The sequence below is a fragment of the Microtus pennsylvanicus genome, chromosome 10, assembly GCF_037038515.1.
Source record: "Microtus pennsylvanicus isolate mMicPen1 chromosome 10, mMicPen1.hap1, whole genome shotgun sequence".
Lineage (NCBI taxonomy): Eukaryota > Metazoa > Chordata > Mammalia > Rodentia > Cricetidae > Microtus > Microtus pennsylvanicus.
This window is the reverse complement of record NC_134588.1, coordinates 16,648,458-16,676,072: the sequence shown is the minus strand read 5'-3', so window position 1 is coordinate 16,676,072 and position 27,615 is coordinate 16,648,458. Positions and strand designations below refer to the sequence as shown.

The 27,615-nt window shown below is 44.0% G+C and overlaps 1 protein-coding gene across 1 annotated transcript; it reads left to right on the top strand.

Annotated features, from left to right (window-relative positions):
* Positions 1 to 27,615, top strand: LOC142858481 (5-hydroxytryptamine receptor 5B). Its single transcript, XM_075987758.1, has 2 exons — positions 1 to 996; positions 26,506 to 27,615. The coding sequence occupies exons 1-2, from the start codon at positions 220 to 222 to the stop codon at positions 26,839 to 26,841; spliced, it is 1,113 nt and encodes a 370-aa protein (XP_075843873.1). The 5' UTR covers positions 1 to 219; the 3' UTR covers positions 26,842 to 27,615.

The window sequence follows — 27,615 nt, the reverse complement described above, 5'->3', positions numbered from 1 at the left end:
AGGATCAGACTCATTTTTTTTTTTCTCAACTGGACAAGAGGGTCCACGGAAGCCACCAAAAGAAGCGCCAAAGGGAGGGTGCAGTTTGGAAAAAGGACTAGGGTGGCGCGATTCAGACTTCTCTGCATTGCGAAGCACGAAGTGCCCCTCCTATTTCACTACCTATCCACGGTCCATGCAATCACGCGCACATCTGCCCAAGAACCAAGTCCCTGAACAATGGAAGTCTCTAACCTCTCAGGTGCCACCTCTGGCATCGCCTTTACCCAGGGACTGGAGAGCTGCAGTGAGAGCCCAAATTCCGACAGGGACGTGGGGTACACCCCAGGTGGACTCATCTTGCCAGGCCGTGAGCCACCCTTTTCCATCTTCACCGTGCTCGTGGTGACTCTATTGGTGTTGCTTATCGCTGCCACTTTCTTATGGAACCTGCTAGTTCTGGTGACCATCCTGCGTGTCCGCACCTTCCACCGCGTGCCACATAACTTGGTGGCCTCGACAGCGGTCTCGGACGTGCTTGTGGCAGCCCTGGTGATGCCACTGAGCCTAGTAAGCGAGTTGTCAGCTGGGCGACGCTGGCAGCTGGGCAGGAGTCTGTGCCACGTGTGGATCTCCTTCGACGTGTTATGCTGCACAGCCAGCATCTGGAACGTGGCGGCCATCGCCCTGGACCGCTACTGGACCATCACGCGTCACCTACAGTACACGCTGCGCACCCGGCGCCGCGCTTCAGCCCTCATGATCGGGATCACCTGGGCACTGTCTGCGCTCATCGCGCTCGCACCGCTGCTCTTTGGCTGGGGAGAAGCCTATGATGCTCGGCTACAGCGTTGCCAGGTGAGCCAGGAGCCCTCCTATGCTGTCTTCTCCACCTGTGGAGCCTTCTACCTGCCTCTGGCGGTGGTGCTCTTCGTCTACTGGAAGATTTACAAAGCCGCCAAGTTTCGCTTTGGACGTAGACGGAGGGCTGTGGTGCCTTTGCCTGCCACCAAGCAGGTGAGAGGGGCTGACTGCGGATTTGGGGGTAGGGGACCCTGGGAAGAATGGAATTTAGAGAAAGGGAAGAGTGGGACAGAGCTTGGATATCGGAGAATAAGAGGAAAAACTGTCGCATCTGGAACGCGGGAGGAGATGGCCATCTGCTCTTTCCAAGAGCACATGGGGTGACTTATCGCTTCCGCTTCTAGCGAACCACCTGCGGGGTATGCACCTGTGAAAATGGTTTCTTTGCACTTCAGGACTAGTGCTGGAACCTCCAAACCTCAGAAGTAGTGTGTGTGTGTGTGTGTGTGTGTGTGTGTGTGTGTGTGTGTGTGTGTGTTTAAAAGAAAAGGTCCATTGCCACTCTCCCTTGTTATACCAACCCCAGTGTGTCCACTGGAGATTTGGGAGAGAGAAACTGGGTTGCAGTTTCAGTTCCACACATTCATTGCTTAATACCCTCGTGCCTCCCTTTTTTTCATCTTTAAATAAGTTAGTTATTACTTTTTAAAAAATATTTATTTATTTGTTATGTATACAATAGTCTATCTGTGTGTATGCCTGCAGGCCCGAAGAGGGCACCAGACCTTATTACAGATGCTTGTGAGCCACCATGCGGTTGCTGGGAATTGAACTCAGGACCTTTGGAAGAGCAGGCAATGCTCTTAACCGCTGAGCCATCTCTCCAGCCCCAGTAATTACTTTTGATATAGTTTAATTTTTGAAGGCAGGGCTCAGGTATTGCAAGATGATCTGGAACTTTCTGAGTAGCTGAGGCTTGCCTTGAACTTCTGATCTTTCTCCCCTCACTTTCCAAAAGCCAGAATTAGAGGCAAGCATCACCATGCTTGGTTTATATAGTTCTGGGAATGAAGCCCGCAGCTTGTCCATTTTGGGCAAGCATTCTACCTACTGAGCCACATCCCCAGCCTTAGGTCCTACTGTATAAAGCCCCTAGTGAGGATCCCATTGACTGAAGAATGAAAAAAATCTACATAGCCCTGACTCATGGAGGGTGGCAGAACTTGCAGAAGAAAGGGCGTCTCCACCATCTGACAGTTTAACTGCAACAGTGGAGCTGCAGGTTCAAAGAGAGACCCTGTCTCAAAAAAAATATTATGGAGAAAAATTGAGAAAACACCTAATGTCACAGAACTCTGGATTATACACACACACACACACACACACACACACACACACACACACACATCCCCATATATACATACACACAAATACAATGTGTGAACCAGAAAAGGTGTCAAAATTAAAGAGAGCCCGAGATAGGAAAGGCTGCTGTAGTTGGTTTTACTTTTACAAAGTCAGCCCAGATATTAAGCTACCAGACAAGTGCATGCATTTTTAAAAGCAGATTCTTTTTTGTTTTAATTAAATGGCAGAGAAATTTTTTTTTAAACACAAAACAGGAAGGTCAAGTCTATAATTGGAAAATGTTGGGAGAGCTTTATTCAGAATTAATGATGTTCTTTGAAAGGTACCTCGGAAACGCCTGGGGTGATTATAGTTTCTCCGTCTGATTGCAGGGCGAGGGCTGACTTTTAATAGCTGCAGCAATCTAGTTATTCACCTGGGAAAATCACAGTGGACTGGATGCCTGAAAAGCCCGCCAAGCCTGATTTTGCTCTTTGTTTTGGCAGAAGAAACAGTTTTTATTGCTCGATTTATTTTGGTTTGGTTTGGTTGCATTGTCGGCAATCAAACACGGGCGCTTATACAAGACAGGCAAGGACACTACCACTGGGCACCATCCCCAGCCCTTGCTGTCCACTCAGAGGCAGCCCATTTAGGCAGGTGATGTGAAGAGGTGACAGGACAGCTGACTGGCCAATCAGAGGCAGCCTCTGATGAGGAGAAAGAGCTCCAGGGGACAGGGCCAGAATTGTGCTGAGTGACTCTGTAGTGGGAGGGCCCGGGGAAAGCGCCCTCTGCTCTGGGTCTTGACTGCTACAATACACAGCACATCTCTGTCATGGTGAGAATGTGATGTGTCCCCCACAGGCTCATGTGTTTGCGTGCCTGCTTCCAGCTGGGGAAGGGTGTGAGTTCTTTAAGAGGCACAGCCTCCCTAGAAGAAATGGCTCACCTAAAATGAGCACTGATAGCCCAGCCCTACTTCCCTCCTATGTTCTGCTTCCTGATTGAGAATGCAGTGTGACCAGATACCTCCTACTCTTGATACCACGGCTTCCCCACCGTGACAGACTGTGTCTGAGAACTGTATGCAAAAATAAAACCTTTCCTCCTTAAGTTGTTTCTTGTGAGATATCTGGTCAGAAAAACTAGAAAAATATTTAATGCCGCAAAATGATTAACTTGTCCTTCTTACCTTCCTCCCCCAACCTCCTTCTTTTCTTTTTCATTCATTTTGAGACAGGTTCTCTCTATCCAGCCATGACTGTCCTGGAACTCTCTCTGCAGACCAGGATGGCCTTGAACTCACAGAGAGCTGCCTGACTCTGCCTCCCAAGAGCTGTGATTAAAGGTGTGCGCTGATGGTTAATTTTTAACTGTCAACTTTGATATAACCTAGAATAACATGGCAAGAAAGTAGTTTTTTATTTCTTAGCCATTTTTTTAATTGATTTATATTGAGCTCCCTCTGCTCCACTCCTTGCCTCTCCCTTCCCCCTTCAACCCTCCCCCAAGGTCCCCATGATCCCAATTTACTCAGGAGATCTTGTGTTTTTCTACTTCCTGTGTAGGTTAGATCTATGTAAGTCTCTCTTAGTGTCCTCATTGCTGTCTAAGTTCACTGGGATTGTGGTCTGTAGGCTGGCTTTCTTTGTTTTATGTTTAAAAACCACCTATGAGTGAGTACATGTGAAAATTGTCTTTCTGTGTCTGGGTTACCTCACTCAAAATAATGTTTTCTAGATCCACCCATTCTCCTGCAAAATTTAAACTGTCATTATTTTTTTCTGCTGTGTAGTACTCCATTGTGTAAATGTACCACATTTTCCTTACCCATTCTTCGGTCGAGGGGCATTTAGGTTGTTTCCAGGTTCTGGCTATGACAAACAATGCTGCTATGAACATAGTTGAGCACATGTCCTTGTGGCACGTTTGAGGATTCCTTGGATATATACTCAAAAGTGGTATTGCTGGGTCATGAGGAAGGTAGTTTCCTAATTTTCTGAGAAATCACCACACTGACATCCAATGGGGCTGTACCAGCTTGCATTCCCACCAGCAATGCAGGAGTGTTCCCTTTTCCCCACAACCAGCATAAGTTGTCATCAATGTTTTTGATCTTGGCCATTCTTACAGGTGTAAGATGGAATCTCAGAGTTGTTTTGATTTGCATTTCTCTGATAACTAAGGATGTTGAGCATTTTCTTAAGGGTCTTTCAGCCATTTTAGATTCATCTGTTGTTTTTTTTTTTTTTGATGGCTCAGAGGTTAAGAGCACTGACTGCTCTTCCAGAGGTCCTGAGTTCAATTCCCAGCAACCACATGGTGGCTCATCTGTTGTTTTTTGTTGTTGTTGTTGTTGGATTGTGTGTTCTTTTGGTGACCAATTTCTTTTTATTTTATTTTTTCCACAAGAGGGCGCCAGAGCTCAGGATGGATGGTGGCAAGCCACCTTGTGTTTAGCAGGAATCGAAGGCCAGACCTTTGGATTTCAGGACAATCGGGCAATGAACAGTGCTCTTAACTGCTGAGCCATCTCTCTGGCCAGTTGGTGACCAATTTCTTGCGTTCTTTGTATATTTTGGAGATCAGAAGATCTTTTCCCATTCTGTAGGCTGTCGTTTTGTCTTGTTGACCATGTCCTTTGCTTTATAGAAGCTTTTCAGCTTTAGGAGGTCCCATTTATTAATTGTTTCTCTCAGTGCCTGTGCTGCTGGGGATATTTAGGAAGTGGTCTCCTGTGTCAATGTGATCAAGTGTACTTCCCACTTTCTCTTCTCTAAGGTTCAGTGTGGCTGGCTTTATGTTAGGATCTTTAATCCATTGGACTTGAGTTTTATGCATGGTGATAGACTCGGGTCTATTTTCATTCTTCTACATGTTGATATCCAGTTATGCCAGCACCACTTGTTAAATATGCTTTCTTTTTTCCATTTGATATTTTTTGCTTTTTTTGTCAAAAGACAGGTGTTTGAAGGTGTGTGCATTAATATCTGGGTCTTCTATTCGGTTCCATTGGTCCTCTTGTCTGTTCTTATGGCAATACCAGGCTGTTTTCAGTACTGTAGCTCTGTAGTAGAGTTTGAAGTCAGGAATTGTGATGCCTCCAGAAGTTCTTTTATTGTACAGGATTGTTTTGGCTATCCTGGGTTTTTTGCTTTTCCATATGAAGTTGAGTACCATTCTTTCGAGGTCTGTGAAGAATTTTACTGGGATTTTGATGGGCATTGCATTGAATCTGTAGATTGCTTTTGGTAAGATTGCCATTTTTACTATGTTAATTCTGCCGACCCAAGAGCATGAGAGATCTTTCCACTTTCTGGTGTCTTCTTCAATTTCTTTCTTCAAACATTTAAAGTTCTTGTTATACAAGTCTTCCATTTGTTTGGTTAGAGTTACTCCAAGATATTTTATGCTATTTGTGGCTATTGTGAAGGGTGTTGATTCTCTGATTTCTTCTCCAGCTCTTTTTATCATCTGTTTACACAAGGGCTACTTTTTTTTTAGAGTTAATCTTGTATCCTGCTACATTCCTTAAAGTGTTTATGAGTTGTAGAAGTTCCTTGGTAGAATTTTTGGGATCGCTTATGTAAACTATCATATCAGCAAACAGCGAGAATTTGAATTCTTCTTTTCTGATTTGAATCCTCTTGATCTTCTTTTGTTGTCTTATTTCTCTAGCTAAGACCTCAAGAACTATATTGAATAGATATGGAGAGAGTGGACAACCTTGTTTTGTTCCTGATTTCAGTGGAATCGCTGGGAGTTTCTCTTCATTTAGTTTGATATTGGCTGTTGGCTTGCTGTATATTGCCTTTAATATGTTTAGGTCTTTCCCTTGGACCCCTGCTCTCCCAAAACCTTTATCATGAAGGGATGTTGTATTTTGTCAAAAGCTTTTTCGGCATCTAATACGATGATCATGTGGTTTTTATTTTTCAGTTTGTTTATATGGTGGATTACATTGACAGATTTTCATATGTTGAACCATCCCTGCATCTCTGGGATGAAGCCAACTTGGTCATGATGAATGAGCAAGAAAGTCTTAATTGAGAAATGGTCTAGATCAGGTTGGCCAGTGACCATGTCTCTGAGGGATTATCTTAAGTCAGTTGATGTGGAAAGACCCACCCACATTTGCTGGCTCCATTCCCTAGATAGGGAGTCCTGTACCATGTAAGGAGGAGAGCAAGCAAGCAAGCATGCATTTCTCTCTCTGCTCAGGACTCTGGGTATGATGTGACTGATTACCTCAGACTCCTGTCACCGTCACTTATGCACCGTGATGGACTGGAATCTCAAATGAGAAGACACATACCTGGCTTTCTCTCTGAGGTCATTTTGGAGGGGGTGGTTTCAGGGTGTTTTTCTCACAACAACAGAAACTAAACCAGGATCCACAGTATCCCAGTACCTTTCTGACCAAACTACCTTCCCTAGTACAGAACCAGATGAAATTAAAGCTGAAAACATAAACGCAACCAACCCTCAATTAATATACTTGCTTACATTTTCCCTTTCTGAGCGTTAATCCCAGTGCATCCTCAGCCCTTACAGAGCAGCCAAATTCTCAGCAACAAAACAAAATCCACCTAAACATAAGAATCATGACAAGTGTACCTTACCCAAGAGTTAGAGGGCTGGAGAGATGGCTCAGAGGTTAAAAGCACTGGCTGTTCTTTCAGGTGTCCAGAGTTCAAACCCAGCAACCACGTGGTGGCTCATAAGTGTCTATAATGAGATCTGGTGTCCTCTTCTGGCACGCAGGCAGAACACTATATACACAATAAATAAATAAATCTTTAAATAATTAAAAAAACAAACAACCAAAAGAGGATTTGGCCAACCTGTATATTTCTTGGGAACTTTGCTGCATGACGGGATGGCTTATTTGTATCAAACCAACTGTGTTCTGCTTTTATTTTCTTTTTTTTCCAGTTACCTTATTTTTTATTATATATATATATATATATATATATATATATATATATATATTTATTTATTGAAAAAAATTCCGCCTCCTTCCCGCCTCCCATTTCCCTCCCCCTCCCTTCCTCCTCTCCTCCCCCCTTTCTTCTCCCCCTCCCTCTCCAGTCCGAAGAGCAGTGCCATTGTTCTTGGCTTCTCATCAGCCCTCATTGTCCGCCATGTTCAGAGAGTCCGGTTTTATCCCATGCTTTTTCATTCCCAGTCCAGCTGGCCTTGGTGAGCTCCCAATAGATCAGCCCCTCTGTCTCAGTGGGTGGGTGTACCCCTCGCGGTCCTGACTTCCTTGCTCATGTTCTCCCTCCTTCTGCTCCTCATTTGGACCTTGAGAGCTAAGTCCGGTGCTTCAATGTGGGTCTCTGTCTCTATCTCCATCCATCGCCAGATGAAGGTTCTATGGTGATATGCAAGATATTCATCAGTATGGTTATAGGATAGGGCCATTTCAGGTTCCCTCTCCTCAGCTGCCCAAGGAACTAGCTGGGGACATCTCCCTGGATACCTGGGAGCCTCTCTAGAGTCAAGTCTCTTGCCAACCCTAAAATGGCTCCCTTAATTAAAAGATATACTTCCCTGCTCCCATATCCACCCTTCCTCCATCTCAACTGTCCCATTTTCCCCACACTCTTCCCATCCTTCCTTTCTCACTTCTTTCCTACCCCTGGACCCAGCAATACCACTCTTGGGAATATACCCAAGAGATGCCCTATCATATTACAAAAGCACTTGTTCAACTATGTTCATAGCAGCATTATTTGTAATAGCCAGAACCTGGAAACAACCTAGATGCCCCTCAATGGAAGAATGGATGAAGAAAGTGTGGAATATATACATATTAGAGTACTACTCAGCGGTAAAAAACAATGGCATCTTGAATTTTGCATGCAAATGGATGGAAAAACATATAGTTATCCTCCTGGATATTGGAAGTAGACAAGATTGCTGGGCAAAAATTGGGAACTTGGGGGTGGGGTGGGATGGGGATAAGGGGAAATAGGGAGAGAAAAGTGCTTTTATTTTCACAAGAGAATGTCCTGATTTGCACAGCTTTTTTTCTACACATGAGAGGCAGCAGAGAAAATTTCCTGTTCTGAGTTGTCAGACATGATAAGCATCCTCTGTTTATGGTTGGGTGATGTTTGGAGATGCATTTTTATTAAGCTTTTTAATACAACCTTTTATCATTTTGTATAGCTATCCCTGTACCCACTCCCCCCTTCCTCCCACCCCACCCCCATCCACTCCTCAGAAAGGGTAAGGCTTCCCATAGGGAGTCAATAAAGTCTGACACTTCACTTCGAGGCAAGACCAAGGCACTTCCCCCTTTATCTAGGCTGAGCAAGGTATCCCTCCAAGGAGAGTGGGCTCCAAGACACCAGATAAATCCTAGCCACACTGCCAGTGGCCCCACAGACTTCCCAAGCCTCACAACTGTCCCCCACATTCAGTGGGCCTAGTTTGGTCCTATGCAGGTTTCGCCACGATCAGTCCAGAGTCAGTGAGCTCTCACTAGGTCAGGTCAGCTGTTTCTGTGGGTATCACCATCATAGTCTTGATCCCTTTACTCATATTGTTGGTCCTCCCTCTCTTGGACTAGTCTTCTGGGCCCATGCATTCAAAGCTACTTCCCACTTTCTATTCAGTGAGGTTCAGTGTGATTTATGTTGAGGTCTTTGTTCCAATTGGACTTATTATGTTTTGTGCATAGGGATAGATATGGATCTATTTGCAGTCTTCTATTTAGTGCACCACATAGTTCCCTTGTCAATTTTTTGGTGTTCCTTATGTATACTATCATATCATCTGCAAATAGCAAGAATTTGACTTTTTCCTTTCCAATTTGTATCCCCTTGATCTCCTTTTGTTGTCTTATTGTTCTAGCTAGAACTTGGAGTACTATGTTGAATAAATAGGAAGAGAGTGGACAGCCTTGTCTTGTTCCTGATTTTAGTGGTATCACTTTGAGTTTCTCTCCATTCAACTTGATGTTGACTGCAAGCTTGCTGTATATTGCTTATATTAGGTTTAGATATGTTCCTTGCATCCCTGATCTCTCCAAGACCTTTATCACGAAGGGGTGTTGAATGCTTTTTCAGCATCTAATTAGATGGTCATATGGTTTTTTCTTTCAGTTTATTTATATGGTAGATTACATTGATGGATTTTCCTATGTTGAATCATCCCTGCATCTCTGGGATGAAGCCACCTTGATCATGGCAGATGATTTATTTATTTATTTATTTGATGTGTTCTTGGATTTGGTTTGCCAGTATTGTATCGAGTAGTTTTGCATCGATGTTCATGAGGGAGATTGGTCTTTCTTAGTTATGTCTTTGTGTGGTTTGGGTACTGTTGCCTCATTAAAAGAGTTTGCCAATGTCCCTTCTGTTTCTATTGTGTGAAATGATTTGAGAAGTATTGGTATTAGCACTTCTTTGAAATTGCAGGAGAAGGCTTCATTGAAACCATCTTATCCGGGAAATATTTTGGTTGGGAGACTTTTGATGACACTTCTATTTCCTTAGGTGTTATACTTCTACTTGAGTTGTTTCTGTTCTTGATTTAATTTTTGTATGTGGTACCTGAAAGACCCTCAGAGAGGACCTTTCCTCTCTGATGAAGACCCCAGAACCAGGACACTCCGAGACCAGGCCACAGGATGCAATTAGCAAGAGGTTTATTGAGTAAACACAGGTACCTGCGGGCAGCAAGTCTTTCGGAGGACTTGCGCACCTGCCAACTGGAGGATGGGCTTTTTATAGGGAAGAGCAAAAAGCAAGTTTACAGAAGCAAAAGCGTGGTTATCGGAATGCGGCGGGGGGCACGAAAGGTTTCCTCTCTCAGCATGGATGCCTGGCAACAGTCATCCTGTTCCTATCTTATAACTAACCTGCTTTGTTGACATCCTATCTTATTGACATCTTGCCTTGCAGTCTTCCTATCTCTATCTCCTGCTCTCTCAGGCACCTGGGATGTTCTTACGGGAGCAGGCTGGCTGCTGATCCGGAGATTTGTTTAAAACAAACAGGACGTTCCCCCGGGAGCATGCTAGCTGCGGGTTTTGAGGAGGGGGTCTGTAGGGTCTTTCATTTCCCCCTTTTTCTTTTGTTAATGAGTTAAATCTTTTACTCAAAGCAATTACAGAACCTCGGTATCTTGTTGTGGTAACATGTGATACTGATGGGTCAGTACTAGGGCCTGAATGACTGACAGCCTATCTTTTATAAACTGGACCAGGCGGTTTAAGATGCAAGGCCCAAACAGGAGTAGCAGAAGGAGGATAATCAAGGGACCCATCAAAGAAGACAATAGAGTTGTAAACCAGGGAGACTTATTAACCCATCCGTCGAACCATCCTTGTTGTGATTCGAACAGCTTTGTCTCTGTCTTAACCTCTCTCTAAGCTTGGTCATGGATCTTCTAACCAATCCAGTACGGTCAGCATAAAAGTAACATTTTCCCCTGAGTGTAGCACAAAGACTCCCTTTCTTTAAAAGCAACAGGTCCAGGCCCCTCCTGTTATGGAGCACCACCTCTGAAAGATTTGCTCAGACAATAGCCATATGAAAACTAGTACAACTGATGGGACAAAATAACTTATACTTTACAGAGCAGTATTGGGAGAAGATAGTAGAACATCTCTACGGTGTGCATAGCTCTTAACAAAATTATCTGAATGAGGCTTGAAAGTAACTACATGGTAGACATTGTGAACCACTGTAGACCCGAGAATAGCACCCAACACTGTGGCAATAATAGTCTATTGACTACAAAGAGCTTAACTCAGCCCTAAGAAACACATGGATGCCTTCTCATAAGAGGCAAGTTCAGTATTATGAATACAAATCTCTTTTGCTGTAGACACCGGGAGTGTTGTTCCTCAACTCCAGAGAATGTGCCGGAGAAGTCAGTTTCGGTCCAGCTGGCACCACATGGCATCTACAGGTTTCCATTGCATCCTGTAGCATCAGCTTTATCCAAATGTACAGGGTTGTGTCCATTGTGAGAACTTTAACAAACAATGAGAGAAAATGCAATACAGAATGACAAATGTTTAAAACAAAACAAAAAGCCCTAAAGCCAGAGGACAGCGAATGAGGACATAAATATCTTTTTGAGACTGACTTACTCAGGCTTTACATTTGTAAGTACAGCATTAAAAAAAAGTTTTAACATCCCATTGATATCTATTTTATCATATATTAAACCATATCTGTTTATCTTTTGAAAGCCATATCATTTCATAACCCCACAGATTAAAACAAGATTTTCCTGTAGAAAAACAAAACCTATCAAGAGGTAAGGAAGCTTTAGGTGTGTTTGCTTTTTCTCTGAAGTTATCTGCACAAAACGGTCTGATCCGGAAAAATCTCAAACTGTAAAAATAATTCCTGTCAATAGGTCCCAGACACACAGTGGAGGAACAGAACAGAATTGCCTTTTGTTTCTGCTGTCTGATATTGTGCTTCAAAAGACCCTAAAAAAAATGAGCAGAGCCCTGTGGGTTTCTGACTCTAGGAAAGAAGAGCCTTAAAGGTGATGTAAGCCCACCTTATAGCGGATGTGCCTGCCCTGTGCAAGGCTTGAGCTCAGGATTTCATCACCAGGGTCAGCCACTGTCAACGGATACATGAGCAGCAGCTAACTAGCCAGGCAACAGAACTAGTGGCAGCGATTGCCGGGGTGTTTTGAACCCAGGACAGGACAGAAGGGAGGGAGGTCTGTCCAGTCATTTTTGCTGGTCTCCAGGGCCAATTATGTCAATTTGTTCTTTTAGAATCTTATTTATCCTATCTATCTGACCATGAGCTTTGGGGTTGGTAAGCTTAAGTTCCAGTAGATACCCAATGTCTTGGCCACACCCTAACTTACCTGGGCAACAAAGGCAGGTCTATTATGGGACATGATTATCTTGGGCATCCCAAACCTTAGGATGATTTTTTTTATGATCTTCTTAGCCATTACATTGGATATCTCAATCTTGGTCAATGTATGATGGCTGTCTTCTTTGGCAAATGTGTGGCCTCCTGGAGGCTCAAAATTTCAGCAGATGTCAACAGTCCTTTTTGTCTGTATATTGCTTTGTGTATATAGGTGAGGGCAAAAGCATACCTGCTGTTAGTATAGACGTTCCCTCTTCTATTTGTAGAGCTTGTATCAAAGCCACAAGTTCAGCGTTCTGGTCAGGCCGCCATCCCTGAAGGGAGGTTACTGGCCCAGATCATTTGCTTCCTGTCCACCAATGTTGCCCCCGCCTTCCGCTTACCTTCAGTCTTGTGTACCTGCTTAGCTCGGACCGCCAGCCTTGTGCCCCTGGCAAGCTTCGCCCTCATTTTCGGCTCTGCCTGGCACAGCTTAGCCTGCCATTTTGCCATTCGCCTGTCCTTTATGCAGATGCTGGTAGGATCCTTAGTCCATTGACGTCAGCCCAGCACAGGAGCAGTAGTCTGGCACAGGAGGGCACCTGTGGTAGCATGGTGACTGCCGTATCACAGTCTGACATGGGTGAGGGGAGCAAGACTGTAAAGTGAGCAGTCAGGGCTCATGCAGGCTTTAGAGCAAGCACAGCACCAAGGCAGTTGCTAGGAGGTGAGGATTTCTTCAGCGGTGATGGCAGGGAGAGGTGGTCATCCTGGTGAGGAGGGCGTGGTAGAGGCAGAGGCAGACAAGCAGCCTGCGTCTCCTGCAGAACTGAAAACAGCAGCGAAAGCAAAAGTCCCTCGTTTGGTCAACAAAAGGCTTTGGTCATACATTCAGAAGTGACCAGGGAGGAACGAGTCATTTATTTGTCTTTTTCCCAAATTTCTAGTTCGTAAGGTGTCCAGTTTGTATTCTTTACTCAGTTCCAGTGTTCCTCTTCATTTGTCTTTGATCTTCTGTTGCCCAGGCTCCTAATCTGTCTGAGTCCTATCTTTCTTTTGCTTCCCGCCTCTCTCTCTTTCGCTTCCCTTTCTCTGTCCCTCGTTTAACATTTTTTTTTTTGGTCTCTCCAAATTTTACTAGGTATAATCTTGTGACCTATCTACTTGCTGTAACTTTTTCTTATATCTGATGTTGCCTGTCCTATGTAGGCCATGGCTACTGCTGTCTGCTGACCTTCAGAGGTTGGGTAAAATGCCTGTAAACTTTTATTAATCATTTAAGGAGCATAGATTTTAACTGGCCCCTGGAGAACCTCTCTTACCTTGGCCGAATTAGTGGGGTGCCTTGCAGCCCCCCCCTGAGATTTGCCATGAGCCCAGCATTTTGACTGTCAGTTTCTCCCTTTAAGAATTAATTAGACATTATCATGTAGAAGAATGAAGATAGATCCATATTTATCTCTATGCACAAAACTGAAATCCAAACAAATTAAAGACCTTAACATAAAACCAACAATATTGAACTTTTTATAGAAGGAAAAAAAGTTTAAAATTCATTTTCAAACACAGCCTCAGTGGCATAGACATTGAGAGAAACAATCAATAAATAAGATTTTTAAAACTGAGACGCTTTTTGTATAGCAAAGGATATAATCAACGGAATGTAATATCAACCTGTAGAATGGGGGGGTATCATGAGACATATAAGGAACTTAGGAACTTAATCCTCATAAAAACAAATATTTCAGTACAATTATGTCACAGACCAAAATTGTAAATTCTCAACAAATGAACTTGAAATGACTGAAAGATATTTAAAATTTGCTTATATATAACATCCTTAATCATCAGGGAAATGCAAATTAAACAATTCTGAGATTTTATCTTATTCCTGTAAAACTGACCAAGATTAAAAATATCATTTGACAATTTATGCTTACAGCTACTTTGAACATTAGCATGGTGGATTTTCAGAATTAGATAACATATTACCTTAAAAACTTAGCGACATCCTTTATATTATCATTGACAGAATCTGAAAACAACCCAAAATGCACCTTTTTTATATTAATAATAAATGAGAATCTTTGCCATGTTTTTTTTTAAATAGCCATAAACATTATAAAGAGTCAAAAGGGCCATTTTAACTCAACCTCATCATTCAGTAACACCCCCTTTGCCATCGTAGTGGGGTGAGAGGCTTTAGCAGATCTTTGCCTTGTGGGGCAACTCGGGGCCCCCACCTTATCACAAGCATTGTGAGCAGACAAGTGTTAAATTCAGATCTAAACATGGGCTGGCTTAGAAGCTCAGCTGGGCTGTTCATATGGCCCTGGCCCTGTGCCAGGCCTTTTACAGCAATAGTTCTTGAAGACAGTATAGTCCTGCATCCATCTAAACAGAGCTGGGAATTTACTTTCCTCTGGACACACTGCATAGTAAGAAATATAGAAACCAACAATCTGTAGTTTTTTTTTATAAGCATATTATTTTAAAGTGACTTAATTTAATTTTCCCAATTTTTAAACCAGAGGCTTTTACCTGGATGCAGCACATGATGACTGGTATAGAGCATCCCCAGAAGACAGATGTTATCAGGGCTGGTAGGCCCTTTTAATGTCAGCTTACTCCATTACCTGCCACTCCTGAATCCACATTCACCATTTACCAACAGCCACAGGGATATTTTCTTGCAATCTCTTGCCCTACTGCCAAAATGGAAAGGTCCAGGTTCTTTAGGGGACCTTTGCTTTTTAATAGGGTATCCGACCCCAGAGAAATAGTCTACTGTAGGTTCCCAGGCTTACTGGGTCCTGTGGGGAGGAATTAGCACCAGCTTGGACCCAACTGGCTGGCATGTGTCTCCACAAGAGGCCTTAGTTCTGTGACCCTGGCGTTAGCACCAGCTACTTCCCCTGGGCAAGGGCCACAGATCTTTGGCACAAGGTTTTACATGGCATTTGCAGATGGGGGCTGCCATTCAATCTCTAGCACCTTATTTTCCAGGGAAAACAAGCCTTCTCCACAGGGAACCCCACTGGGGATCCTCCCAGGACCTGGCTTCAGTCTCAGCTCTGTCCATAGTGAGCTCCTAGTTGTATAGCACAAGCTTCCCATACCCCACCTCAGTACTCACGGCAATCTAGCAGCTTTTCTCTGAATGGGATTCCAGAGGCCCCAGGAGGAATTCCCTCCAGGGAACTTGTGAGGTCAGGATTGGTCCACCGTCTGGAAGCCTCAACTCAGTTCCTCTTTAGCCCTCACACTGCCAGTAGCAGCTGTGAAGACCTTTGCACTGGCTGTAGGGGGAGGGAACACCTTGGACTGTCTAAGGCAGCCCTCCTCCCCCAGTCCTCCCCTGCGGTGCTGGTGGACTTCAGGTCAGCAAGAGAGGACGTCACTCTCAGCACAGGGATTTCAGGGGGTGCCCACAGCTGCCCCCTTCTCTGACTTGGGCCAGGGTTGCTGCCATGCCCTGCCCTGCGTCCTGCTGAGAAGTTTGCTCAGAGGCTGGTTGCCCACCTAGGCCTGGCTCCAGGCTGTGCCGCAGGAGATCACAGCCCTGCTCCCTCCTCCCTTGCAATAGCAAGCAGGGCAGTTCAGCAGCACAGCCTCAGCAAGGCACAGCCTAGAGAAGTAAAGGAGGGGCAGACTGTCAGCATTCCTTTTGGATTTTCATAGAGTTGGGGTCAAAGAAGTGGTTATTTACTGCCCCATGGTACCAGATTTAGACTCGAGTACAAACAGATATACAAAACAAAGAACATATTAAGCACAAAAATACACAGACAATACAGATGCGCCGGCACGGATTCGGCGTAATGCCGAATTTCAGACGGAGACAATGGGAGTCCAGACCTCCCTTCTCCAACCAGATCCACGTATCTTTCCGACACGGGTTGAGCCCCGAAGGCTCCAGACGCCCCTGGAACGTCTTCCAAAAGGCTGCGAGGGAAAGTCCGAACTCGTCAGTTCCTTTCTACCTCGCCAGATTCAGAGCACTCAGATCTGAGCGTACAGAGTTTAACAAAGAACACAAATGACACAGACACAGACTAACGAATCGGTGCTGGGCAGCTTACCTCCCGGTGGTGGGTCGGTAGCTCCTGGGTGGAAGTCTTCAATTCCCGGCCAACGCACCAAATGAAAGACCCTCAGAGAGGACCTTTCCTCTCTGATGAAGACCCCAGAACCAGGACACTCCGAGACCAGGCCACAGGATGCAATTAGCAAGAGGTTTATTGAGTAAACACAGGTACCTGCGGGCAGCAAGTCTTTCGGAGGACTTGCGCACCTGCCAACTGGAGGATGGGCTTTTTATAGGGAAGAGCAAAAAGCAAGTTTACAGAAGCAAAAGCGTGGTTATCGGAATGCGGCGGGGGGCACGAAAGGTTTCCTCTCTCAGCATGGATGCCTGGCAACAGTCATCCTGTTCCTATCTTATAACTAACCTGCTTTGTTGACATCCTATCTTATTGACATCTTGCCTTGCAGTCTTCCTATCTCTATCTCCTGCTCTCTCAGGCACCTGGGATGTTCTTACGGGAGCAGGCTGGCTGCTGATCCGGAGATTTGTTTAAAACAAACAGGACGTTCCCCCGGGAGCATGCTAGCTGCGGGTTTTGAGGAGGGGGTCTGTAGGGTCTTTCAGTACCTATCCAGAAAATTGTCCATTTCCCTTAAATTTTCCAGCTTTGTGGAGTACAGGTTTTTGAAGTATGACCTGATGATTCTCTGGATTTCCTTTGTCTGTTTTTATGTCCTCTTTTTCATTCTAATTTTGTTAATTTGCATATTTCCTCTCTGCTTTTTGGTTAGCTTGGATAAGAGTTTGTCTATTTTGTTGATTTTTTCCTCAAAGAACCAACTCTTTGTCTTACTGATTCTTTAATTGCTTTCTTTGTTTCCATTTTATTGCTTTCAGTCCTCACTTTGATTATTTCCTGGAGTCTATTCCTTCTCGGTGAGTTTGCTTCTTTTTGTTCTTGAGCTTTCAAGTGTGCTGTTAAGTGGCTAGTGTGAGATTTCTTCATGTTCTTTATGTAGGCTCTTACTGCTATCAACTTTCCTCTTAGCATGCTTTCAATGTGTCCCATAAGTTTGGGTATGTTGTGTATTCATTTTCATTAAATTCTAGGAAGTTTTTAATTTCTTTATTTCTTCCTTGACTCAGGGGTGATTCAGTTGAGCATTGTTCAATTTCCACTAGTTTGCAGGCTTTCTGCAATTAGTGTTTTTGTTGAATTCTAACTTTAAGCTATGGCGATCCGATAAGATACAGGGAGTTATTCCATTTTTTTTTTATCTGCTGAGGTTTGCTTTGTGACTGAGTATGTGGTCAGTTTTAAAGAAAGTTCCATGAGGTGCTGAGAGGAAGGCATATTCTTTTGTGTTTGGGTGAAATGTCTTGTAGATGTCTATTAAGTTCATTTGAGTCATGGCATCTGTTAGTTCTCTTATTTCTCTGTTAAGTTTCTGTCTGGCAGACCTGTTCATTGGTGAGATTGAGGTGTTGAATTCTCCCACTATTAGTGTGTGGGATGTGATGTGTGATTTAAGCTTTATGTTTCTCTTACATATGTGGGTGCTCTTGTACTTGGGGCATATATGTTCAGAATTGAGACTTCGTCTTGATGGATTTTTCCTGTGATGAGTATGAAGTATCCTTCTCCATTTTTTTGATTGACTTTAGTTTGAAATCTATTTTGTTAGATATTAGGTTAGCAACACTTACTTGTTTCTTAGGTCCATTTGAATGGAAAAATCTTTTCCCAACCCTTTACTCTGAGATAATGCTTGTTTTTGAGATTGAGGTGTGTTTCTTGTTTGCAGCAGAAGGATGGATCCTGGATTTTTTTATTCATCTTGTTAACCTGTATCTTTTTATAGGTGAATTGAGTCCTTTGATATTAAGAGATAATAATAACCACTAATTTTTTATTTTATTTATTTATTAAAGATTTCTGCCTCCTCCCTGCCACCGCCTCCCATTTCCCTCCCCCTCCCCCAATCAAGTCCCTCTCCCTCGTCAGTCTGAAGAGCAATCAGGGTTCCCTGCCCTGTGAGAAGTCCAAGGACCACCCACCTCCATCCAGGTCTAGTAAGGTGAACATCCAAACTGCCTAGGCTCCCACAAAGCCAGTAAGTGCAGTAGGATCAAAAACCATTGCCATTGTTCTTGAGTTCTCAGTAGTCCTCTTTGTTCTCTATGTTCAGCGAGTCCGGTTTTATCCCATGCTTTTTCAGACCCAGGCCAGCTGGCCTTGGTGAGCTTCCGATAGAACATCCCCATTGTCTCAGTGTGTGGGTGCACCCTTTGCAGTCCTGAGTTCCTTGCTCGTGCTCTCTCTCCTTCTGCTCCTGATTTGGACCTTGAGATTGATTTCAGTCCGGTGCTCCAATGTGGGTCTCTGTCTCTGTCTCCTTTCATCGCCTGATGAAGGTTAATATTCAGGAGGATGCCTATATGTTTTTCCTTGGGTTCACCTTCCTATTTAGCTTCTTTAGGTTCACCAATTGTAGACTCCGTGACTCTTATTTATGGCTAGAAACCAATAATGAGTGAGTACATCCCATGTTCATCTTTTTGGGTCTGGGTTACCTCACTCAGGATAGTGTTTTCTATTTCCGTCCATTTGTATGCAAAATTCAAGAAGTCATTGTTTTTTACTGCTGAGTAGTACTCTAATATGTATATATTCAATACTTTCTTCATCCATTCTTCCATTGAAGAGCATCTAGGTTGTTTCCAGGTTCTGGCTATTACAAACAATGCTGCTATGAACATAGTTGAGCATATACTTTTGTTGTATGTTAGGGCATCTCTTGGGTATATTCCCAAGAGTGGTATTGCTGGGTCCAGGGGTAGGTTGATCCTGAATTTCCTGAGAAACCGCCACACTGCTTTCCAAAGTGGTTGCATTCCCACTAGCAATGGATGAGTGTACCCCTTTCTCCACAACCTCTCCAGCAAAGGCTATCCTTGGTGTTTTTTATTTTAGCCATTCTGACAGGTGTAAGATGGTATCTTAAAGTTGTCTTGATTTGCATTTCCCTGATCGCTAAGGAGGTTGAGCATGACCTTAAGTGTCTTTTGGCCATTTGAACTTCTTCTGTTAAGAATTCTCTGTTCAGCTTAGTGCCATATTTTAAAATTGGGTTGATCAGCCTTTTACGGTCTAGTTCTTGACTTCTTTATATATTTTGGAGATCAGACCTTTGTCAGTTGCGGGGTTGGTGAAGATCTTCTCCCAGTCAGTGGGTTGCCTTTTTGTCTTAGTGACAGTGTCCTTTGCTTTACAGAAGCTTCTCAGTCTCAGGAGGTCCCATTTATTCAATGAGGCCCTTAATGTCTATGCTGCTGGGGTTATACGTAGGAAGTGGTCTCCTGTGCCCATGTGTTGTAGAGTACTTCCCACTTTCTCTTCTATCAGGTTCAGTGTGTTCAGACTGATATTGAGGTCTTTAATCCATTTGGACTTGGAGTATTTTATTGAGAATTTTTGCGTCGATGTTCATGAGTGAGATTGGCCTGTAATTCTCTGTTTTGGTTGGGCCTTTGTGTGGTTTTGGTATCAGGGTAACTGTAGCTTCATAAAAGGAATTTGGTAATGACCCTTCTGTTTCTATATTGTGGAATACATTGAGGAGTATAGGTATTAGCTCTTCTTGGAAGTTCTGGTAGAATTCTGTATTGAAACCATCTGGTCCTGGGCTTTTTTTGGAAGGGAGATTTTTGATAACAGTTTCTAATTCTTCGCGACTAACAGGTCTCCGCCGCGTGCCAACCACTAATTTTTTACTCCTGTTAGTTTTCAGTGGTAGTGTTTGTGAGTTTCCCTTCTTTGGGGTTTGCTAGTATGAGGTGTGAGGTTACTTGTTGCCTGTGTTTTCGTTGGTGCAGCTAACTTCCTTGGGTTGGAGTTTTCCTTCTATTACTTTCTGTAAGACTGAATTTGTATATAGGTAGTGTTTAAATTTGGTTTTGGTTTTGTCTTGGAATATCTTGTTTTCTCCATTTATGATGATTGAAAGGTTTTCTGGGTATAGTAGTCTGGGTTTGTGTCTGTGATTTCTTAGTGTCAGCACCATACCTGTCCAGGACTTCTTGTTTTCAGAGTTTCCATTGAGAAGTTAGATGTAATTCTGATGGGTCTACCTTTATATATTACTTGGTCTTTTTCCTTAGCAGCTCTTAATATTCTTTCTTCATTCTGCATGTTTAGTGTTTTGATTGTTATATGTCAAGGGGACTTTCTTTTCCGGTCCAGTCTATTTGGTGTTCTGTAAATTTCTTGTACCTTCACAGGCACATCCATCTTTAGGTTGGGAGTTTTCTTCTATGATTTTGTTGCATAGATTTTCTGTGCCTTTGAGCTGGAGTTCTTCTCTTTCTATTCCTATTATTCTTAGGTTTGGTCTTTTCACGCTATCCCAGATTTCTTGGAAGTTTTGTGTTAAGGAGTTGTTGGATTTAATGTTTTCTTTGACCAGTAAATCTAATTCTTCTATCGAATCTTCAGCTCCTGTGATTCTCTCTTCCACTTCTTGCAACCTGTTGGCTATGCTTGCATCTGTAGTTCCTGTTTGTTTACTCAGATTTTCCATTTCCAGAATTCCCTTGGTTTGTGTTTTCTTTATTGCCTCTATTTCAATTTTCAAATCTTGAACTGTTTGAGCTGTTTGCTTCACCTGATTGATTGTTTTTCTTGGTTTTCTTTAAGAGATTTATTGATTTCTTACAATTTTTTATCTTTTCCTCCATTTCTTTAAAGGAATTTTTTATTTTCTCTTTAAGGGTCTTTTTCTCTCTTTCAGCTCCATAAAGTTACATTGAAGGATTTTTTTTTTCTGCCTCTTCTGGGTTATGATGTTCAGGTCTTCCTGCTGTAGGATTACTAGGTTCTGGTGGTGCCATATTGGTCTTTTTGTTGTTGACTGTGCTATTACACAGCTGCCTGCCCATCTTTTCCCCAGTGGGTGCAGGTGGGGTCTGTGCCTCTATTGGATGCTGATAAAGGTCTGGGGCTCCTCTCCAGGGGCAGTCTGGACCAAGGCTCTCTCCAGGGGCAGTCTGGACCAAGGCTCCTCTCCAGGGGCAGTCTGGACCAAGGCTCCTCTCCAGGGGCAGTCTGGACCAAGGCTCCTCTGCAGGGGCAGTCTGGACCAAGGCTCTCTCCAGGGGCAGTCTGGACAAAGGCTCCTCTCCAGGGGCAGTTTGGACCAAGGCTCCTCTGCAGGGGCAGTCTGGACCAAGGCTCCTCTGCAGGGGCAGTCTGGGCCAAGGCTTTGTCCAGGGGCAATTTGAGCCAAGGCTCCTGTGGTCACAGATGTGGTGGAGGATGGTAGTTGGTGTGTGGAAGCTGTTTGGGGTCTCCCGGGCTTGTTGGGTGGGGATGTTCCTCCCAGGGCAAGGGCCTAGGGAACTGAGCTCTCCAACTGGAAACTCAGACACTTCCCTCGCAGGGACAAGGCTCGGATGGTCACAGATGTGGTGGAGGATGGTAGTGGGTGTGTGGAGGCTGCTGTGGGTTGGAGATGCAGTTTTTCAAACTTGGCATTTGACTGTTGCAGAGCAGACTAAGCCCTTGGGTGTTTCAAGTCTTGGCCTGGCATCTTCGGCTAGAAATAGTTACTCCAGAGGTTAGAGAGATGACCCAGTCATTTGGAGTATAGGACCTGTGTTGGACCCCCAGAATCATGACAAATGGCTAAGAGTAGCTGTGCACACTCATATAATCCCAGAGATAGGGAGGAGTAGATGGGTGAATCCCTGGAACCTACTGACTGGCCAGTCTAGCCTATTTGGCTAGCTCCAGGCTGAAACCCATTCAAAATGCAAGATGTAGCTGGAAGGTCATTTCACGATTCATTTTCAGCCTGCCTGCACGTCGGTGATGACCCCTCCTGGAGGTCAGGAATGAAACTTCCTGCTGGTGGTTTCATGCTAATGTTTAAGAAGCTTTAGATTTGCAGACATATTGGATTTCTGGTTTTTGCAGCAGAGCTTCTGGTCCTGTAAAGACCAGACAAGATTGATGTGAGGATGAGTTAGTGGCAGTTGGTTCAAGAGGCTAGTGCTCTCCCCAGCATCTTTCCACTTCCCAGTATACATGATGAGCATGTGTGGGTGTGCTTGTGGATGAAAGTCAGAAGGTAGCCTCAGTTGTTTATCTTGGGGTCCACTTTTTTCAGACAGGGTCTCTCACTGCCTTGGTGTACACGGAGTACTCTAGGGATCCACCTGTTTCCACCACCATGGCCTGCTTTGTCTTTCTATTTCCTAACGGACATCATATGAAACGGGAAAATGAGTTATTATGTATAATTGACTCATAGTCCCTCCCCTCCCTCCCTCCCTTCCTCCCTCCCTCCCTCCCTCCCTCCCTCCCTCCCTCCCTCCCTTTCCTCTCTTCTTTCAGTATTGACCACTGAAGGCAGCGCCTCCTGTATGCTATCCAGACTTTACCACTGAGATACAAACCAAAGTTTTTTATTTCCTTAGAGGTTGCTGCTGGCAGTTTTTTCCCTTTCAGTGTCCCTCTTTGTGTGTGGTGTCATTCTTAGGCCGGACAGCCGTAAACACAGAGCTTCTGAGCACACATTTTGATAGTGCATGGGTGGACTCAGCTTACTGCTTCCTTGGTGGAGCTAGTCTATTTCAAATGAATGATTTAATCAGTAGATCGCCTTTTCTACTTTGATTCCCTCAGGATCTCTTCAAATCAACTTGTCCATTCATTTCTTTTTTTAAAAAAATTGATTTTATTGAGCTCTACATTTTTCTCTGCTCCCCTCCCTGCTTCTCTCCTCTTCTTCAGCCCTCTCTCATTGTTCCCATGCTCCGAATTTACTCAGGAGATCTTGTCTTTTTCTACTTCCCATGTAGATTAGATCCATGTATGTCTCTCTTAGGGTCCTCATTGTTGTCTAGGCTCTCTATGATTGTGATTTGCAGGCTGGTTTTCTTTACTTTATGTTTAAAAACCACTTATAAGTGAGTAATATGGTAATTGTCTTTCGGGTCTGAGTTACCTCACTCAATATGATGTTTTCTAGCTCCATCCATTTGCCTGCGAATTTCAAGATGTCATTTTTTTCTGCTATGTAGTACTCCATTCATTTCTTACACTTTCTATTCTTCAGTGGAAAGACTCGAGTGACTGGGAGGTTCTTTAGATGGGTAGGAAGATGGCTGGGACAGTGCCCACTAATGAGCACTTCCTGAGTGGGAGGGGAAGGGGAAAGAACGTTCTCTTTCTTCTGCTTGGACTCTGTGGATCCTGTTTCCCTCTCCGTAAGATGACTATGAATTACTGGAATGACTTCCTGACATAACTGTTTATTCCTTAGACCTTCTGTGGTACCTGATGCTGCTTGGTGCAACACAATGCCCTAGTTGTCTCCTCCAGTGCCTTGATTTTTGTTTTGGTCTTGTTTGTAATTTTGTCCCCTGTCCTCTGATCTGGACAATGGAAAAGTTGGAATCGCTCATTTATAGATGGGGTGGTTCTCTGCTACCTTTTTAGAATACACTTGCAGCAACCTCATGGGAGAGACACTCATGTGTGGGAGTGTTGTAGGGTGTTTTTCAGGGACCTTCCCACTTTTTTGAAACAAGGTTTCTTTGGATACGCCTGTCTCCTCCATGTCACTGAAGTTCTAAGTACAATCCATCATTCTTGGTCCTTCCTTCCTTCCTTCCTTCCTTCCTTCCTTCCTTCCTTCCTTCCTTCCTTCCTTCCTTCCTTCCTTCCTCTTTCTTTAAGACATGGATTTGGGGGCTTGAAATCAGCTTCTCTCACTCACAAGACAAGAACCGTACTAAGTGAATTATCCCACTAACCCCCCAGACTGTTTTACTGCTCAATTATTTACCCTTCATAGTCTCTCCTCAGGTGACAGGTGGAGAAGATGCTGGGTGCTCGGATGTACAATGCCAGAGGAAAAAGCTTTTTTTTTTGTCCAGATTTCCATGCATCTGTGTCTAGACTGATATAGTGATTTTCCCAGAAAAACAGGTAGGGACCTTAGGCGGATGAAGCAGGAGACAGAATCTGAATGTAGATGTGAATAGAATTTTGACTGTAAAGCTAGGCCACCAGGAACCCTTCCTAGTGCGTATTTTTAGCAGAGTACTCCAAGTGAGAAGGGGTGGGCAAGCAGATGTGCTGAGAATGGAGTCCAGTACACTTATTCCTGCCGTGGTCCTGATGCTTGCTTCCAGCTGGATCCTGGACAAGAGCTAGAAACAGTTATTGCTTGGCATCTTCCAAGAAGCAAAAGAGAGGCAGATGCAAACCATTTCATTGTAACACTAAGTCATTGGTTAAGTGGCTAGTTCCAGGGAGCAGGTGCTGATGATAGGTAGTTTCTGCACTAAGAAGAGGTAGGTCCTTCCTCTCAGATTCAGATGCCATCCAAATTGCAATAAAAGGAGCCATGAGTGAGTGAGTTCAGAGGATCATAGGCACATTCTTTTAGGACTAGTAACCTAAGGGTAAACAGAAGAAGCCCCCTCCCTCCCTCCCTCCCTCCCTCCTTCCCTCCCTCCGTCTCTCTCTCTCTCTCTCTCTCTCTCTCTCTCTCTCTCTCTCTCTCTCTCTCTCGTGTGTGTGTGTGTGCGCGCACGTGTGTGAGAGAGAGAGAAAGAGAGAGAGAGAGAGAGAGAGAGAGAGAGAGAGAGAGAGAATGTGCAGAAAAGGTAGCTAATTATTATGATGTCTGTATGTGGGTGTGTAATGCTAGTTTTCAAGTGTGAGTGCACAGGCATATGTGTGCTTGTGAATTTGGAAGCCAGAGATGGGTGCTGGGTGTCTTGCTTGATTGCTCTCTACTTTATCTTAGGGTTAGTAAGGCAGGATCTCTCACCATGCCAGGTTGAGCCAGTCTCGCTAGCCAGCTTGCTCAAGGGATTTGCTGTCTCCATTTCCTTTGCTGCAATTACAGGTGATCTGTCATGCCTGGCCAGCATTTACATGGGTGCTGGGAATCTGAAATCTGGTCCTTACACTTGTGTGGCAAAGTGAGTACTCGCTGAGTCATCTCCCCAGTCTAATAACTAATTTACGATACAGAGCCATTTAGAGTTTGTTTTTTAATCTAGGCAAAGCAGAATTATTACATGACTTATAAGAATCAACTTCCCATCGTAATTATACAATACATTACAATGCTAATGTGGACAGACTGTCTCTCCAGAGCAGACTCTGTAAGGACCAGGGTTGTGTCTGCTTCACTGGTGGCTCCAATTCCAGTCCCAGTCTCCAGCATGAATATGGATGGGTGAATGCCTGTAGCGGGGGGTATTCTGGGCACGGATGTTGTATCCAGTGCTCATCTTCCTTGGATCCTCAGTGCAGAGCAGTCTCAGCAGCCTGCTTCACAGGGAGGCAAGTGGGCTTGGAGGGGCAGATGAGCTTGCCCAGTCCCAACCACGGGTCTGACACATACATAGTCACACAAGACACATTATATATATAAATAAAAACAATTTTTTTAAAAAAAAAGTACTACAGTCAGGCAGTGGTGGCACACGCCTTTAATCCCACTACTTAGGAAATAGAGGCAGGCATGAGTTTGAAGCTGTCATGATCTACAGAGCAAGTTCCAGGACAGCCAAGGTTACACAGAGGAAACCCTGTCTCACAAAAACAAACCAAACCAAAACAAAACAAAAGAAACAAAAACAACAACAGAAAAGCACTGTAAAGTTTTAGTAATCAAGAGTATGTTCTGTTAGCAAAAGAGCATATAAACACAGTAGATCAGTGGAACATGGAAAAACATGGAGAGCCCAATAATAAACCTACATACGTAATAAATATAATGTAATATAAATGTACCTATATATGTATATATACACACACATATATATGTGTATGTGTGTCTGTGTGTGTGAGAGAGAAGGAGAGAGAGAGAGAGTTAAAATGTCAATTTGCAACCACTTGGGAAGGGAATTTCAATGAGGGATGACCATTGGGCATTTCTGTGGGTGATTGTCTTTATTCCATTAAATGACATTGGAAGACCCAGCCCACTTTAGACAGCACCATCCACTAAGTTTGAGTCCTGGGCTGGGTAAGAGATGGTGGCTAAACAGTAGCAGTCAGGTATTCATTCATTTCTCTCTGCTCTTGAGTGTGGATATGATGTGACCAGCTCTGAGTTTTTGTTGTCTTGATTTCCCCACTATGATGGACTGGAACCCAGAAATAAGACTGAAATAAGTCCTTCGTCCTCTAAGTTGTTTTCATCAGGGTATTTTATCAAAGCAGTAGAAATGAAATTAGGGCATACAGTCGGCTGCTCTAAGGGGCAGAGATAATAAAATAAACCATGTGTGGAGGTTCTCACCCATTTTGATAAAAAACAAAAATTGCCCTTTAAAAGGTTTAACAATTTAAACAAATAAAACCTGAGCCTCGTGACCTCACTTCTCTGACAGAACTGAGAATAGCTGGCTTTTCTTCTGTTCATTGTTTCCCCTTGTTCTGTTGTTTTGATTCCATATTTCCTTTGTTCCAAGGCGAAGGAGGCACCTCAGGAGGCTGAGATGGTGTTCACAGCACGCTGCAGAGCCACAGTGACCTTCCAGATGAGCGGAGACTCGTGGCGGGAGCAGAAGGAGAAGCGGGCAGCCATGATGGTGGGGATCTTGATTGGCGTGTTTGTGCTGTGTTGGATTCCTTTCTTCCTGACGGAGCTCATTAGCCCACTCTGTGCCTGTAGCCTGCCACCCATCTGGAAAAGCATATTCCTGTGGCTTGGATACTCCAATTCCTTCTTCAACCCCTTGATTTACACAGCCTTTAATAAGAACTACAACAATGCCTTCAAGAGCCTCTTCACTAAGCAGAGATAGGAATGGCTGGGGGACATAAGGGAAGGCCAGGGAAGAGCAAGGGGGTTTGTGATTCCTGTTTCACCGCAGGCATTCTCTCCACTGCACACTAACGACACTTCAAAAGTCATACCATTGGGCCTGGAATATGGAATGGTTCTCAGGAAGGACGCAACTGTTTGGCAACACACCCATGCCTTCTACAGAAAGACACGACAGACATTACTAGTGGATTGTGGTACACATCGGCACTAGGCAGAAACCCCACCAAACCCTTACAGGTTATACTTTAGGTAGTACTGGAAATTCAATAGATTTGACATGTGACAAAGTTGATATGCTTTTGTTTTATTTAATTTTTTGCTCTTCTGTGAGGGCCTCTCAGGGCTTTCCTGAGATTGTCTCCTTGACATAGCTTCTGCTTTCCTCTTTCCACCAGAGGAGTTTGCCCTTATCAGCTTCATGCACACCTCCGCAAGGCGATGATTCTTAGCTTGGGAACATATGAACCTCACCTGAAGCCTTGTTAAAAAGTGTTCCATGCAGGTGTCTTCAAGATAGCTCAGTGGATAAAGGCTCCTGCCACCAAGCCTGGGGACCTGCTTTTGAGCCTTGAGACCCACATAGTCTCAGGGAAGAGAGAAAGCCAACTACTGCAAGTTGTCCCCGACCTGCACATATGTGCCAGCAGCCCTCTCCCCCCGTGCACACAAAATAAATAATACCTATAATTTAAAGATAGAAAAAGTGTTCTTTAATTCACACAGACCGATTCAGACTGGTCTAGTATTGCGG